This window comes from Nipponia nippon, unplaced genomic scaffold, assembly GCF_047370975.1.
Source record: "Nipponia nippon isolate SJK-2023a ecotype South Korea unplaced genomic scaffold, ASM4737097v1 scaffold_2, whole genome shotgun sequence".
Lineage (NCBI taxonomy): Eukaryota > Metazoa > Chordata > Aves > Pelecaniformes > Threskiornithidae > Nipponia > Nipponia nippon.
The window spans coordinates 65,393,258-65,408,046 of record NW_028262336.1 but is presented as its reverse complement, the minus strand read 5'-3'; the positions used below and the strand labels follow the sequence as shown (position 1 = coordinate 65,408,046).

The 14,789-nt window shown below is 39.9% G+C and overlaps 1 protein-coding gene across 4 annotated transcripts in view; it reads left to right on the top strand.

Annotated features, from left to right (window-relative positions):
• The window catches only part of TFDP1 (transcription factor Dp-1), a 53,985-nt gene that overhangs the window by 13,496 nt on the left and 25,700 nt on the right, over positions 1 to 14,789 (top strand). For all 4 annotated transcript variants that reach the window (XM_087756699.1, XM_087756701.1, XM_087756698.1 and 1 more), the window contains exon 3: positions 2,094 to 2,160. In XM_087756699.1, the coding sequence (XP_087612825.1) occupies positions 2,094 to 2,160 (67 nt within the window). The remainder of the gene's footprint in view (positions 1 to 2,093; positions 2,161 to 14,789) is intronic.

Below are 14,789 nucleotides of genomic sequence, written 5' to 3'. Positions count from 1 at the left end.
ACCAATAAGTAATTGATTACTGAATTGTCTAATTTGCTAATTACTGAAATATTTTGCATTTAATACTTAAATTTGCTGAATATCACAGCTTAAATATTTGGTTTTGGATTATCACTGTAACTAACGTGAACTCTATGCAAGTTTGCTTTTGCATATTAAAGTGATGAATTGATTTAACAATTCAGAATTATTAAATTCATGTGCTTCTAAAATGAAAGACATTATAGATTGAAACAGCCATTTTCTTGGTGGTCCACTGATCACAAACTCAATATATTTAAATCTTTCCAGTCTCATTGATATCTTTTTGATTCTCATGGAAAAGAGAATTTGCAGGAATCCTTGAGTACAAGCCTTCTCTTTCTGCTGTTGAATAGAAACTGAAGTACTGCATTTAAAGAAATTATGACAATGAGACTGCACTTCCTGTGTGGTTTAACACTCTTGTTGTGAAATTGAGGTAGAATGGGAGTATAATGTAACACTTACCCAAAAATTGATCTTCATCTAGCACATTGCACTCCATTGTTCTGGAATGTGATATTGCCATAGAGTGTAGCTCTAGTAACGTCTTTGTAGCTCTAATAACATCTTTGTATGTGATACTGATTTCACGTTGGTGAGTGCACTGTCTTTCTTTGAAGGTGTCTGATACAGTCTGTTGCCCTTCTGAATTATGTAGTAAGTGTGATGAAGAGTTAGGCTTTATGAAAAGCTCTGGTGCCTGGGAATAGGGCAGTAGAACTGTCATTTGTTCAAGTGGACCTTTGAATCCCTGCTGTGGGCAAGATGGAGAACAGGCAATGGTTGTATACTGGTAAGTTGTTGCAGCCTCCTCAAAACAATGCTATTTCGTTACTTGCAGGGGGCAAATGAGGAGAATGGAGGATAGAACTGCCAGAAGCTCTTAATTCTACCCATCAGTTCCACTGTCTCCTCACTTATGTTTTCTTTGTGCCACAAGGTCCTTATCGCTGCCATGCCATGCCAGACCACTGCTCTTTATGCCTCCCTTAGCAAAATTTCTCTTCTGCTCACTTCCCAGCCTGTCCCCAGTTATTTTGTCCCCCCGCCCCCTCCTTTCACTGAGGAGAGAAAGTTTCCCGTTTTGTAAAGTTCGCGGTCTTCCTTAATTCATTGCTGTCACACACCTGGATAACAACAGCACCACAGCATCCTCTAGTGGCTCACTTGGTTTGCTGAACTTCTGGCAAATCGTAAGTAGGGCTCTTCAGGTAGACTTTTAAGGGGAAAGCTTTGCTGCTGACTGATGGCAAACCACTTAATTATCTCTTGAAGATCAGCAGTAGCCTGCAAATACCAGCTATGCACAAAATGGGGACTTTTCAGCCTCTGTAACACCATGTGCTAAACTATGGTTAAGTACAAGTGTTGACTTTCTTGCTGTTCTTTTTAAATGGAAACAGTCTTTGTTTTTCAGAACTGTTTTGTCTGGAGATACCAAGGAACTACTGCATTAAGTGTTTTCTATCCAAAAATTAAGAGTATTTTTTAAAAATAACTTCTACTATGAGCTTTCTCAAAGGATGGTGATTACTTTATAAACCTGTGTGTAATCCTATAGCTCTTTCACTTAAGAGCTTTATATTCTGATCTTTAAAAAATAATAATTGAAAAGCTCAAGGTATTTCTTCTTAATGCCTTTTTTTCTGATTACAATGGCTTAAGGTGCTCTCTACCACCTCTACTGTTTTTGCTATAATGTTGTTAACTTCTGTGGTAGGTAAATAGTATCTACACAGAGAAAGGTGTAGTCGAAGGTGTTGGTGGTTCTAATTAGAAGGGTGTTCAGCTGTCTGTTAGAACAGTGCATGTACACTACAAGAGCTTAGGACACAAAATAGCAAGGTGGGTGTAAACCAATCTTTTGCCTGCCTTTTAAGAATGTTATTTATAAAATCAAGATTTTAAAGTTTGGCAAATACCGTGCCACAAACCGTGCCATTACATAGTGGCAGATTTGTGACAAAATGTGAGTGGTAGCAGCAGACTTCTGGTATGATTTCTTCCATCTTTAACAATAAAAGGCTGTCTGTGTTTGTAAATTTAATAAAAGTTACTTTCTTTAACAGGCTGGACTAATTGAAGCCAATGGAGAGCTTAAGGTGTTTATAGACCAAAACCTAAGTCCTGGAAAAGGTAAGAGCACAATTTTCAGTAAGACTCTCCGTTTCTTGATTTTTAGTTGTTATGCTTATTAGTGGCTTTAAACTGCTTTCTTAGCATAGTTTTTGTAAAGCTTTTCTTAAGTTATATCTTATATAATCAGCAAACAAACTGTAGATTTTCTGTGGTTTATAATTGTCTGTGAACTGCATGTGAAGTTCAGTGGTAGTTTGTCATCCCGTATGTGATCTTCTTGTTAGTGTAGCTTGTGTTTAAATATAAAGGCCAGGATGGTCTAAAACATCTTTTGGGGCACTATGTTTTAGCAAATGGAAAGAAATGCAGGAGTGTAGCTGTTTAAAATGGGTTATGACAGTTTTTATGATAGTGCATCCACGCTAGTGCCAGCCTATCTGAAATAATATTTTGAACTTGCAGATAATGGCTGTGCGTGTGTGACAGTGTAATGTAATCAAGCAATTTAATAAAATGCAGGCTATAAACTTGAATTCGATATGTAGGCTCAAAAACTAAGAATATCTAAACATCTGGGGAGTTATATGCTGCACTTTACAATTAGCATAGTTGTGGGAAAAAACTGAAGCACAACTTACAGTTGCCATCACAGAAGCATGGTGGGATGACTCGCACAACTGGAGTGCTGCAATGGATGGCTATAAACTTTTCAGAAGGGATAGGCAAGGAAGGAGAGGCGGTGGGGTAGCCCTGTATGTTAGGGAGTCTTTTGATTGTCTAGAGCTTATTGATGGTGATGATAGGGTTGAGTGTTAATGGGTAAGAATCAGGGGGGAGGCCAACAAGACAGATATCATGGTGGGAGTCTGTTATAGACCACCCAACCAGGATGAAGAGGCAGATGAAGTATTCTATAAGCAGCTGGGAGAAGACTCACAGTCATTCACAATTGTTCTTGTGGGGGACTTCAACTTACCAGATGCCTGCTGGAAATCAATGCAGCAGAGAGGAAACGGTCTAGGAGGTTCCTGGAGTGTGTGGAAGATAACTTCCTGACACAGCTGGTGAGGGAGCCAGCTAGGGAAGGTGCCCCGCTGGACCTCTTGTTTGTGAACAGGGAAGGACTTGTGGGTGATGTGACGGTTGGAGGCCATCTTGGGCATAGTGATCACAAAATGATAGTGTTTTTGATTCTCGGAGAAGTCAGGAGCGGGGTCAGCAGAACCGCTACCGTGGACTTCTGGAGGGCAGACTTTGGCCTGTTCAGGAGCCTGGTTGAGAGTCCGTTGGGAGGCAGTCCTGAAGGGCAAAGGAGTCCAGGAAGGCTGGACGTTCTTCAAGAAGGAAATCTTAAAAGGTGCAGGAGCAGGCCATCCCCATGTGCTGAAAGGTGAGCTGGCAGGGGAGAAGACCATCCTGGCTGAACAGAGAGCTTTGGCTGGAACTCAGGAAAAAAAGGAGTTTATGACCTTTGGAAGAAGGGGCAGGCAACTCAGGAGGACTACAACGATGTCATGAGGTTATGCAGGGAGAAAATTAGAAGGGCCAAAGCCTGACTAGAATATAATCTGGCTACTGCAGTAAAAGACAATAAAAATGTTTCTATGAATACATTAACAAAAGGAGGGTTAAGGAGAATCTCCATCCTTTATTGGATGTGGGAGGAAACACAGTGACAAAGGATGAGGAAAAGGCTGAGATACTCAATGCTTTCTCTGCCTCAGTCTTTAATAGTCAGACCAGTTGTTCTCGGGGTACCCAGCCCCCTGAGCTGGAATACAGGGACAGGGAGCGGAATGAAGCCCCCATAATCCAAGGGGAAATGGTCAGTGACCTGCTACACCACTGAGATGCACACAGGTCTGTGAGGCCGGATGGGATCCACCCAAGGGTACTGAGGGAGCTGGTGGCGGTGCTCACCAAGCCACTTCCAATCCTTTATCAGCGGTCCTGGCTGACTGGGGAGGTCCTAGTTGACTGGAAATTAGCAAATGTGATGCCCATCTACAAGAAGGGCCAGAAGGAGGATCTGGGAACTACAGGCCTGTCAGCCTCACCTTAGTTCTAGAGAAGGTTATGGAGCAGATCATCCTGAGTGCCATCACGTGGCATGTACAGGACAACCAGGGGATCAGGCCCAGTCCGCATGGGTTTATGAAAGGGAGATCCTGCTTGACTAACCTGATCTCCTGCTATGACAAGGTGACCCGCTTAGTGGATGAGGGGAAGGCTGTGGATGTTGTCTACCTGGGCTTTAGTAAGGCCTTTGACATGGTTTCCCACAGCATTCTCCTGGAGGAACTGGCTGCTCATGGCTTGGACAAGTATACTCTTTGCTGGGTAAAAAACTGGCTGGATGGCTGGTCCCAAAGAGTGGTGGTGAATGGAGTTAAATCCAGTTGGCAGTCAGTCACAACTGGTGTTCCCCAGGGCTCAGTATTGGGGCCAGTTCTGTTCAATATCTTTATGAATGATCTGGATGAGGGGATTGAGTGCACCTTCAGTAAGTTTGCAGATGACACCAAGTTGGCCAGGAGTGTTCATCTGCTGGATGGTAGGAAGGTTCTACAGAGGGATCTGGACAGACTGGATCGATGGGCTGAGGCCAACTGTATGAGATTCAACAAGGCTCAGTGCCGAGTCCTGCATTTGGGTCTCTACAGCCCAGAAGAGTAGTCAGGCACTGGAACAGGCTGCCCAGGGAGGTGGTTGAGTCCCCATCCCTGAAGGTATTTAAAAGATGGGTAGATGTGTTTCTTAGGGACGTGGTTTAGTGGTGGACTTGGCAGTGCTAGCTTAACCGTTGGACTTGTTGATCTTTTTCCAACCTACACAATTCTATGATTCTATGAGTTCCAGTTGCCTGCAGTTCTGGACAGCTATGTCATATAACCTCTTCTGTAAACTGATTATGCTATATGTGATAATTAGATTTTTGTCTCCTGTATTCTTAGGGGAAGGCTGTTTCCATACTGAGACTGTAGAACTATTCTCAGATTTCCAGTTAAGTATGTTCTTGCCAGTTTATGCATTTTGCTGGTGGCAGTGTTATTTTTCAGCTTAATAGTTTTCTCCAGTGTGTTTACCTACTTTTTATAAATAACAATTGTGTATCTTAACAGTCTTTAGTTTGACAGGCCAACTAGCCGTTGTTTTACTAGATTCCTTGTCAGATGAGCTCTTTGTCCTCTGGATTTTCCTCATCGTCTTTCTTTGAGCCTGTTTGATTGCTTTCATTAACTTTCTTGAACGCAAGTGACCAAAATAGTATATATGATGCCAAGTGAAGCTTCAGTTATATTTGTATGGAGGTATCGGTAATTTTTCTGTGCAATGTCATGTTTGGTTCACAGCCATCTCACAGTAGATTTTGATGAAATGGCCGCTTTCCTTTGTTGTTGCTTCCAAATGATGATAGTCTGGTTTATTCTTGTGTGTGACAGATGGTGTGCTTTGATAGGCTGCACTAAGTAGGGTGAAATTTATTAGGACAGAGTTGCCTACTTCTTGTCTGATGCTCTCATAAACCTCATAGTTGACAAATGTATTGACTTCATGCATTGTTGGATTACACTAGTACTCTCAGATTAACCTGTAGTCCAGTCCAGGTGAACTCCATTAGTATTATTGCTCTAGTCTTTTGTATACCATTTCAGGAAACCCCTTTAAGCATTTGTTTTTACAACTTGCAGACTATCACCACCAATTTAACTAACAGTTTTTCTAGGTACGTCAAGTATTTTATTGGAATCTCAATAGGCTCTCTCTTTGACATTCCCTTGTCTAAAACATACATTGCTTTACAAAAGGGGGCTGACTAATCCGCCATGATCTGCTTTTGATGGAGAAGGCACTAAGGGTTGAATAACTGACACTTACTAACTGGTCCGTGTGTATTTGTAAACACAGTCAGGCACCCCTGAACAAAAAAAAGGTTCAGATAATCTACCTGATATATACCAGATACCTGGTAATCTACTTAACAGCTGTATCATTCTCTGCCTGCTATGGGCAGTAAAACTGATGTTTTCATCAGGGCAGATACTTAAGGGGACATTTTATACCCAGGTCGGTGTCTGTGTCTAGACCCTGTTAAAGTCAGTAGAGAGCTAGTCAAAACAGACAGTGCAGTCTAGACAGCAAAAATTGGAAATGTGAATCTTCCATTACTACGTAGCTCTTAAAGTAGAACAGGCCAAAATGGAGGCCATTTCATTGCTTGTAGAATTTCTAAAATAAATTCAAGTGATTAAATAGTTTATTATAGGCTTGCAGCTCCTCTGGTTTGAGAGTCAAGCTTTATTCTCAGTGTATACCACCATGAATAATACAAGCAAGCTAAGCTATCCTCAGTTAATTTCTGCACCTCATTGCTTTTAGGGGAGTTTTGTAAAGTTAATGGATGACAACTAATTCTTAATATTGAGAAGAAACAACTGTTTCTCTTGGCTTGATCGTTTTATGTTTCTTGCCTCTAACTTGTCTGTTTTATATGCAGGCTATGTAGTCTTAATCAGAGCTTAAAAGAATGAGTGTTTTGTCACTGAAGTATTGAGATATGTATCAGAATTTATTCATTAAAGTAGTACTTATTTTCCATTGCCACTTTTTTATAATTTTTAGGGTGTTTGTGTAGTCTTTAAATGTTGGAATTTTAAGTGTAATTACTATACACAAAAGTACTACATGTTTTCTAAAACTAGCTGTCTACATTACATGCCATTATATTAAAAAGTCCAGTCCTCTGCTCTTGTGCTGATTGTGCAAAATTTCTCTTTAATTTCACAATGTAGAGGATTCAGTCTACAGCAAAAGATAAAAAACACAGAGTAAGCTTTCCACAGGGTAGCAGAAGTGTATCTGGTGTACTTCTTAAGATGAATTGAAGGAGGTTAGGAAAGAATCTTTCTGTTCTTCTCTGGTGCTCATGATGAAAAGCAGGTGAGCTTTTTTTTTTTTCCTTCCTCTTCGAATTTGAATTTCTTAAAAGGTAGGAGTCTTTTCTGGAAATTGCAAGTCGGTCACAAGGAGAGTTTGGGAATACATTGCATTATTGATACAGGATCAAATCTTCCCTACTGCATCAGATGAGTGGTTTGCTTAGCCCCTGACAACAGTAGTGACTTGCCTCAGTTTCCGCATGTTGCCAGCTAGAAAGGAGGAGGAGGAGTTCACCTGTCAGAGAAGGAAAGGTTTTAGGGGGGTGGTAGAGGACAAAAAATGACTTCTCCACTGGGTCATAAGGATGTGCTTGCAGAAACAGGGTTTGGGAGAAAGAGAGCAGAATATTTTTCTTGAAATTGTTCTGTAACACTTAATCAAAGGTCTGTAAGGTGAACGTGGGACTAAGTGGTAGGTATATGAATCAACTATGAAAGATAAGCAAAAGTTGACTTTTCTGGCCAAATCAGGTTATTATGCAACAGTTCTTACAGCCTGAACAGCTTCTGCTGCACAGAATAGCCTGTGAATGGACTTCTGTAAATTTTTAACCTGCACTGGCAGAAATCTGGGAACTGTGAATAGGTTATTTTTAGACTGAGTTTTGTTACGGTATGTAGCTGTTGTTTCTTAAATGAATGATGAAAAGGGGTTATCACTCATCTTGCTATGCTGAACAGTTATGCTGCACAACCTCTTGCTCAGAAAGTTCTAAAGCTGTAGAATCTGGGGGAGAGGGGGTATGTTAGGGAATTACCTCTGTCTGCAAGTCCTGTCCTTACATTCATTCCCTGATTATCCACTAATATCCACTGTCAGAAACAGCTTACCAACCTAGACAGATTTTTTACTTCAACTAGTGGGGACGTGCTTCAGTCTAATTCATTTTGGAGAGACTAGTCTCAACCATGAACTCCAAATTAGGATTTTTTTTTTTTAAAGGAGAGACTGACTTTATTTAAGAGGAGAAAATAGGTTTTTTAAGAAAAAAGTTTAGTTTATAATGCATGTAATTTGGAGTAAATTGATCATGGACATAAAAAACCATTCTAGAAAATGCTCTAAAAAAAGTCTCTTCAAAAACATCTTTAGTGAGGAATAAGAGTTATCAGTCTTTATATGTGGTAGAAATGAGCTGGAAGCTTGTGCTTCTTCCGGCGCTTGTGCAACCTCCAGAAGAGGTTAGGTGTAAATTCACCTGTGTTCTCTGCTACTCCTGTGTATTTCCATTACTGGAGTGTAACACCCCATTTAGCCCTGAAAAAACAGCGTTCCATGGAGCTGCTCAAGCAAGGTGCAATTTTTCCGTTGTATTAAGATGACACCATTAGCTCTGCTCACCGGAAGAAGATTTTCTCTCTGCCTACATCTATTCCCTCACCACTGAGAATTCAGTCTAGAAGGCTGATTCTTAAAGTTGAATCTTGGGGAAGTATCCGTGGAAGGATACCCCCGTTATATCAACCCCTGTTTCGTATTGATTCCCATATTGATGGCCATATTGATTCCCAGATCTTATAAACATTTCAGAAAATTTACTGATTAGTTTTTCTTGATGGAAATGCATATGTTTGGGATAAATTTGTTTGCTATTTGAGTAGTTGCCAGTCTTTGGATGAGGAAACGTAGGTAATGCAGGTTTTCAGTATGGTTGGCTCCAGGGTGGTGCTGTTGAAAAGCTTTTAACTTCTCCTGGAAGGACATGAGGTATGACATTTACATCTTAGTGCAGCTTCCCTGTTACGTGCAAGGTCTGCTGAGTTTGTAGTCTGGTAGGGTTTAAGTGGCACAAATCCCCAGATTTGGTCTAGAGTGGTTTGGTTTGGCACAAGTATGGCTGCGAAAGGTTTGGTGTACTTGGTAACCAGGAGGATGGTTTTCTGGTAAACCCTGTTCAGGAGAGAAGCAGCAATGTAATATTCAGAGAGTGTCTGAGAAGGGAGGTTTTTGTATCAGGAAATCCTGAGCAATGCCAGGTGCTTTTAAAATGTAGCTTTGCCTAGTGACTGCTAGTGAGTTAACATGCACAGCAAAAAGTAGCTGGATATCCAGATGTCCTCTCGCTGATGAACTTTAATAAAGTTACTTGGTTTTATATCGGCTGCTTGTCCTGTGCTGTTTTATTTACTGTCAGCTTCAATTGTAACATTGCGGAGGAATGCTAAATCCCATTGGAAGTAGTTGCAAGTTTCCTTGTCTCATTCCAAAATACCCAATTGCATTTTTTTTCCCCTAAAGCCTCAATTGCTGAGAACATCATGACACAGGGCCCTTGCCTTTGCTTGTTACCCTGTGTTCAGGAATGGATTTTGTAGAACTTGTGCCTAAATTAATCCCAGTAAACCCTCAAATTATTACCAGAAGCAATGTTTATAAAAATTTCAAGGGTCACGTGAAGGAAAGCTGTAAGGGCACCCAAAGTATGATTTATAGCTCTATCCCTTTTCTGGCAGTAATAAAAAGGATTCTGGTGGTGCTGGTCAACAGCAGGCTCAATATGAGTCAGCAGCGTGCCCTGGCAGCCAAGAGGGCAAACCCCATCCTGGGGTGCATCAAACACAGCATAACCAGCCGGTCCAAAGAGGTGATTATCCCACTGTATTTAGTGATGGTGCGGCCTTACCTTGAGTACTGTGTGCAGTTCTGGGCCACACAATTTAAGAAGGATGCGAAGGTCCTTGAATGTGTCCAGAGGAGGGCAACAAAGCTGGTGACAGGGCTGGAAGGCATGTCCTGTGAGGAGCGGCTAAGGACTTTGGGTTGTCTAGTTTGAGAGGAGGCTGAGGGGCGACCTCATTGCTCTCTACAGTTTCCTGAGGAGGGGACGTGGAGAGGGAGGTGCTGCGCTCTTCTCCCTGATACCCAGGGATAGGACACAAGGGAATGGCTCAAAGCTGCACCCGGGGAGGTTCAGACTGGACATTAAGAAGCCTTTCTTTACCGAGGGGGTGGTCAAACACTGGAACAGGCTTCCTAGAGAGGTGGTCGGTGCCTCAAGCCTGTCAGTGTTTAAGAGGCATTTGGACAATGCCCTTAACAACATGCTTTAACTTACGGTCAGCCCTCAACTGGTCAGGCAGTTGGACCAGATGATCATCGTAGGTCCCTTCCAACTGAAAATACTCTATTTCTCTTCTATTCTATTGTAAACTGCTTTATCCAAGACGGAATAAGAGAGCGGTTTAATTGTGGAGTGAAATTCCAAAGTTACTTGATTGTAATTGTTTGCTTTTTGCATACCTTAGTTACAAGGCAAGGATAATCTCATTTGGATGTTTTAATTGTTGTTTTAGTTCATTTCCATTCTGGGATTAAAAAAAAAAAAATTATTAATTCCTGGCTTTGTTTTGGATATCCACCTGGCTAACTGCTTAAACCTGAAATTGCTAAAATTCACTCTGTACATGCTCTTTGAGTGATAATTATAATTGGAATTCATTTTGAGGGTTAGAAAATACATATGGGTTGGAAGGATGGAAAGAATTCTTAATAGGTTCTGAACCAGTAAAGCTTCCTCATGAGTTTGTGTCTTCTAAAAGTTATTTGGCAATGAATTTAGAAATTTTGCTGTTCCGGGAGGTTGCATTTTGAAGAAAACTACTGCATTCTGGTCCTTGCTATATTCAGATTAGTGTTGATATTTTAAGTATTGAATAGAACACTGTTCAATTCTAATCCTGCCCCTTGCTTGTGAAGAAATTTGGGTGAAAGAAATTATCTGCTTCAGATGAGTGCAAGGGAAAAGATAACCAATGGTATTTAATATTGTATTGAAATTAAAGCTCTTAAATTAATTTTAAAATTGCTGAGAAAGAAAATTTGAATCTTTTGTCATGCCAGTAGGTGGCATTATTGGTATGTAACCAGAAAATACTTGTGAAAGATGTCTTTAGCTTCTTCTACCTCTTACACTTTAAAATAAGGTTTCGCATTTTGTGGGCATAAAGAACTTTAGTTTTGTTTTCATTTCAGATTTGGTAATTGAAAAAATTGGAAGTCAAATATGTACATTTTTGATGTGTATTTAGATTCTTACATTTCAACACTGCCCAACTGCGTACGTATATGACAAGGAACTTTTGCAGTGTAATGTTATTGTTACTTTTATTTGCAAGATCAAACTCTCCCTGATTTTTGGCAGTGACTGCAATTGTTCCTCTGGAACAGAAGTAGAGATCTATTTCAGAGCCTGTGATTCATGCCTCAGCAAACAGAGATATGCTTGAACATTGGTTATAAAATGCCTGTATATTATTGCAGCTGAGGTAAATCCAAACAATTATTATTATCTAAAGTCAAGCTCAGGAAATAAATCTGTTGCTGCAAATAGGAATCATATTTTGGAAAGTCTAAAGAGACTTTTAGAAAATCTAAATGTAGACCACACAGTTTATTTCAACACAGACTTGGAAAGACTGGTTTTGTAATAGCTAAAGTATTACTAGTCATATCGAAGGATGATGAGAATCACTTAGAAGTCTGAGTTGATGTAAGAAATTACTTAAGCACTGCACACCGGGGAAGATCGCTGTCTTCGTAGAAGTGCTCAGACTTGCTGCATAAGCATGTTTGTTGTCTTAACAGGATGGTGTGACTTGTTCAATAAGCAGAGGTATTTTTACTTGACTTGGCACACAGCTAGAGACAATCATCTGTGTGTTGTCAAAGCTTATCATAGGTTGGTACCCTCAAAAAGAGTTCAGTGTTTTCTGAAAATTAGCATATAACTAACTAATCATAAAATATCGATGGTGTTCGTGAGAGAGATGTTAAAAACTGCAACTTCACCGGAATAACATCTGAGGAATCAGCTCCTAGGATATAATTGTCATTCTGTCTAATTTCCCAGATCTTCGAAGTACACCTTTTATACGTATTCTGTATGTATGTGTAATCTAATAATCTAAAACTTGTGAAGTTGATGCTTTTGTGGTAAGGAATGATTTTATTTGAAGGTAATGTGGACTGGATAAAAGGCACTTTAAATGGCACCTTTAAACTAATGTTTTTGTCCTGGCTGTGTCTTCAAGACTTCTCTTACACTTGGAAGAAAGCAATGGTTCAAGCTCAGTGATTGAGGGTAGATTTTCTAAAGCAAAACGCATAGAAAATACTGTAAGCAGTCCTTGCAGGAACTGCTTGGCATTTGATTTTCATTTCACCTGTATCTAGCATTGGGGTTAAACGAGATTGCTGTCAAGCATTGTGTTGGTCACTATTGAAACAGGTGAATGGGTTTGAGACTTTATAATTCATACAGAAAATTTTTCTTGTTATGATGTTGATATGATGCCTTCTTGTTCCAAGATGTTTCTTTTAGACATTTCTTTTGTTACCTCTTGTTCAGTGACAGTTGTGTAGATAAGTTGAGGACTTTCCTCAGCTTATTTGATTGTGTCCTGACTGCCTTACCAGCTATCTGTAGCTCTGAAATTCTCGCTTTCTGTGCATTATTTCCCATATTGACTATAGATGACATTCTGAGCTCTGCTTCACTGCTGTCCAAAACAGGATTCATTCTCATCTCTGTCTCAGCTTCAGAGATTGCACACCTGTGTTTGAACTGTGTGAAGATTTGGAGCCTTCTAGAGATTCTTCCACTCTCTAGTGAGCTTTTTGGGTTTCATTATTTGGAATCTTCAAGGGCACATTTTTACTATTATTTCTATGTACTAGACTGTCATGTTGGGTAATGAGCTTAAGTCTTTCCTAACATCTGCCTTCATTATCTTTCAGTCTCCATAATGAGCTTCCATGAAGTCTGCCATACCTTTAAAAAAAACCCAAACAAACCACAAAATGAACTTGGGGGTTTTGTTAGATTTCTATTGCTTGGTAACATCTTGAGGAAGAGGACCAATTTTTGCTGAAGCCCTGGAGCCGGAGTTAGCTGTGGAAGTTTCTGTGGTAGCAGAGAAGCCAAGTAAAAGTGGGCAACTGAAACTTTCAAGTGCATGGGATAAATTACTCTAGGGCATATTGCTGCCAGTTTTATTGACGGCAGCCCAAACAATGACAGAACAGTGCTTCTGATTAATGAAAGATGGTCTAGAAGTAGCTCATCTTTTTGTAATTCTTGCTTCTTACTACTTTTTTTATTTTCATATTGGAAATAAATGCATTGCCTTGAACAGAATCGAAAGAAAGAGTTAGAAAGCTTCTGCAAATCTGCACTTCTGAATTATTTCAAACTGTGGTTTTCCTTTCTGTTTGTAGGAAATGCAGATGCTTTGCTCTTACTTTACTAGGGAGCAGGGTACTACTAAAAGCATACTGAGCTGTCAGCTACATGGCTGAATTAGCCAGGTGCAACTTTCTTGAGTAGGAGAGTGGCAAATAAGAAATAGCTGAAGATGGTATGAAGGCAAATAGAGGCCATGACTAAAGATGAGTGAGTCTAATGTAAGGTCTTGTAGAACCCTATAGCAGTGTCTGTAATAAGGCCCATGACTTGCAGAGACCCTGAAAGAAACCTGTAATCTGATAACCCAGAACTTTTAAATTGAAAAACAGCCTTTGCAAAAAATTAGGTAGGCTTAAGCTACTTTACTTTCCTGTAAGAGACCGTGCTCACTTTTTGGTTCCAAACTTGGTAATTTTTCAGACCATTTTCTACAAAGACCAACTTGGGATTGCGGGGTGACACACTGGAAAGAGAGGGGCAGATTGTGCACTTTTAGACTAACTTGTTTTTTGTTATTTAAGGTTTTGTTTATTCTAAGCAGTTGGTTTGATGGACAGGTTTGGAGCTGGAATTAGCTTTGTCTGTATTTGCTTTTCAGAATGGTTACAGTATGGAATTCCATTAGTGATGTTGATGTTAAATTCCCTTTCCTTCTTCTCCTCTTGTTACAAAAAAAAAAAAAAAAAAAAAATTTCACATACGGAAGACTGCCAACATTTTCCAGATAATTCTCATAGCTTTCATGTAATCTTATATCAGTCATTTGCATCTTAAGTAGTACAGGTACTCTGGCTTTATATAAATTCTATTCCTATTAACTTTTTTAATTCCTGAAATAAGGAATGTAATGTTCCAGATGGCACTTGGCCTTCTCAGAAGTGACATTTGCAATGGAATCTAGTGTCCATGTCGCTTCCTTAAATCATCTTCTTCATGGAAAGTCTCACGGGTCTCTTTTGGTCTCCCAAGAGACATGTTGGGCTCTTCAACTGATATTCTCTTAGTTATGAGTTTTATCAGGTATTTGGTAGTAACGTTATCTTTCTGAGAGCGTAAGTCATATTTGACTTGTATTGAGACTGGCTTAATATCGCTGTCTTTGAGTTGTGTAGCTGTTGTTAAGCTAGATTCCAACTGCTCTTTAAATCCATCAATTTCAAAGCTTATGTAATTAAGACAAAAGTTTGTAGAGTTCATAAGAGTGGTTATACTGCAAAATGTAATCTGCAAGGTTAATTTTCTTTAGACTTTTCTTAAAATAACCCTTGAACCTTCAATCACGCAGAGTATTTACTTACAAAGCGGTCTGCTGGACAGAGTTTGGTTGAGACTGTTGCAGGAGATGGTAGGAATTACTTTGCGTTCTGACAAACCACTCTCTTCTCATCCTGCACATTGTTTTTTGAGATGTAATAATTCCGGAAGTGCTTGCAAAATTACCTTCTTACCAAATCCAGTTCCACATATACAGTATTGCTTCTATGCTAGAAGACAGACTGACAAGACTTAATTTGTTAGAGACTGCATTATCAGGAAACCGACTTGTTTTTCTGTTGCCTTC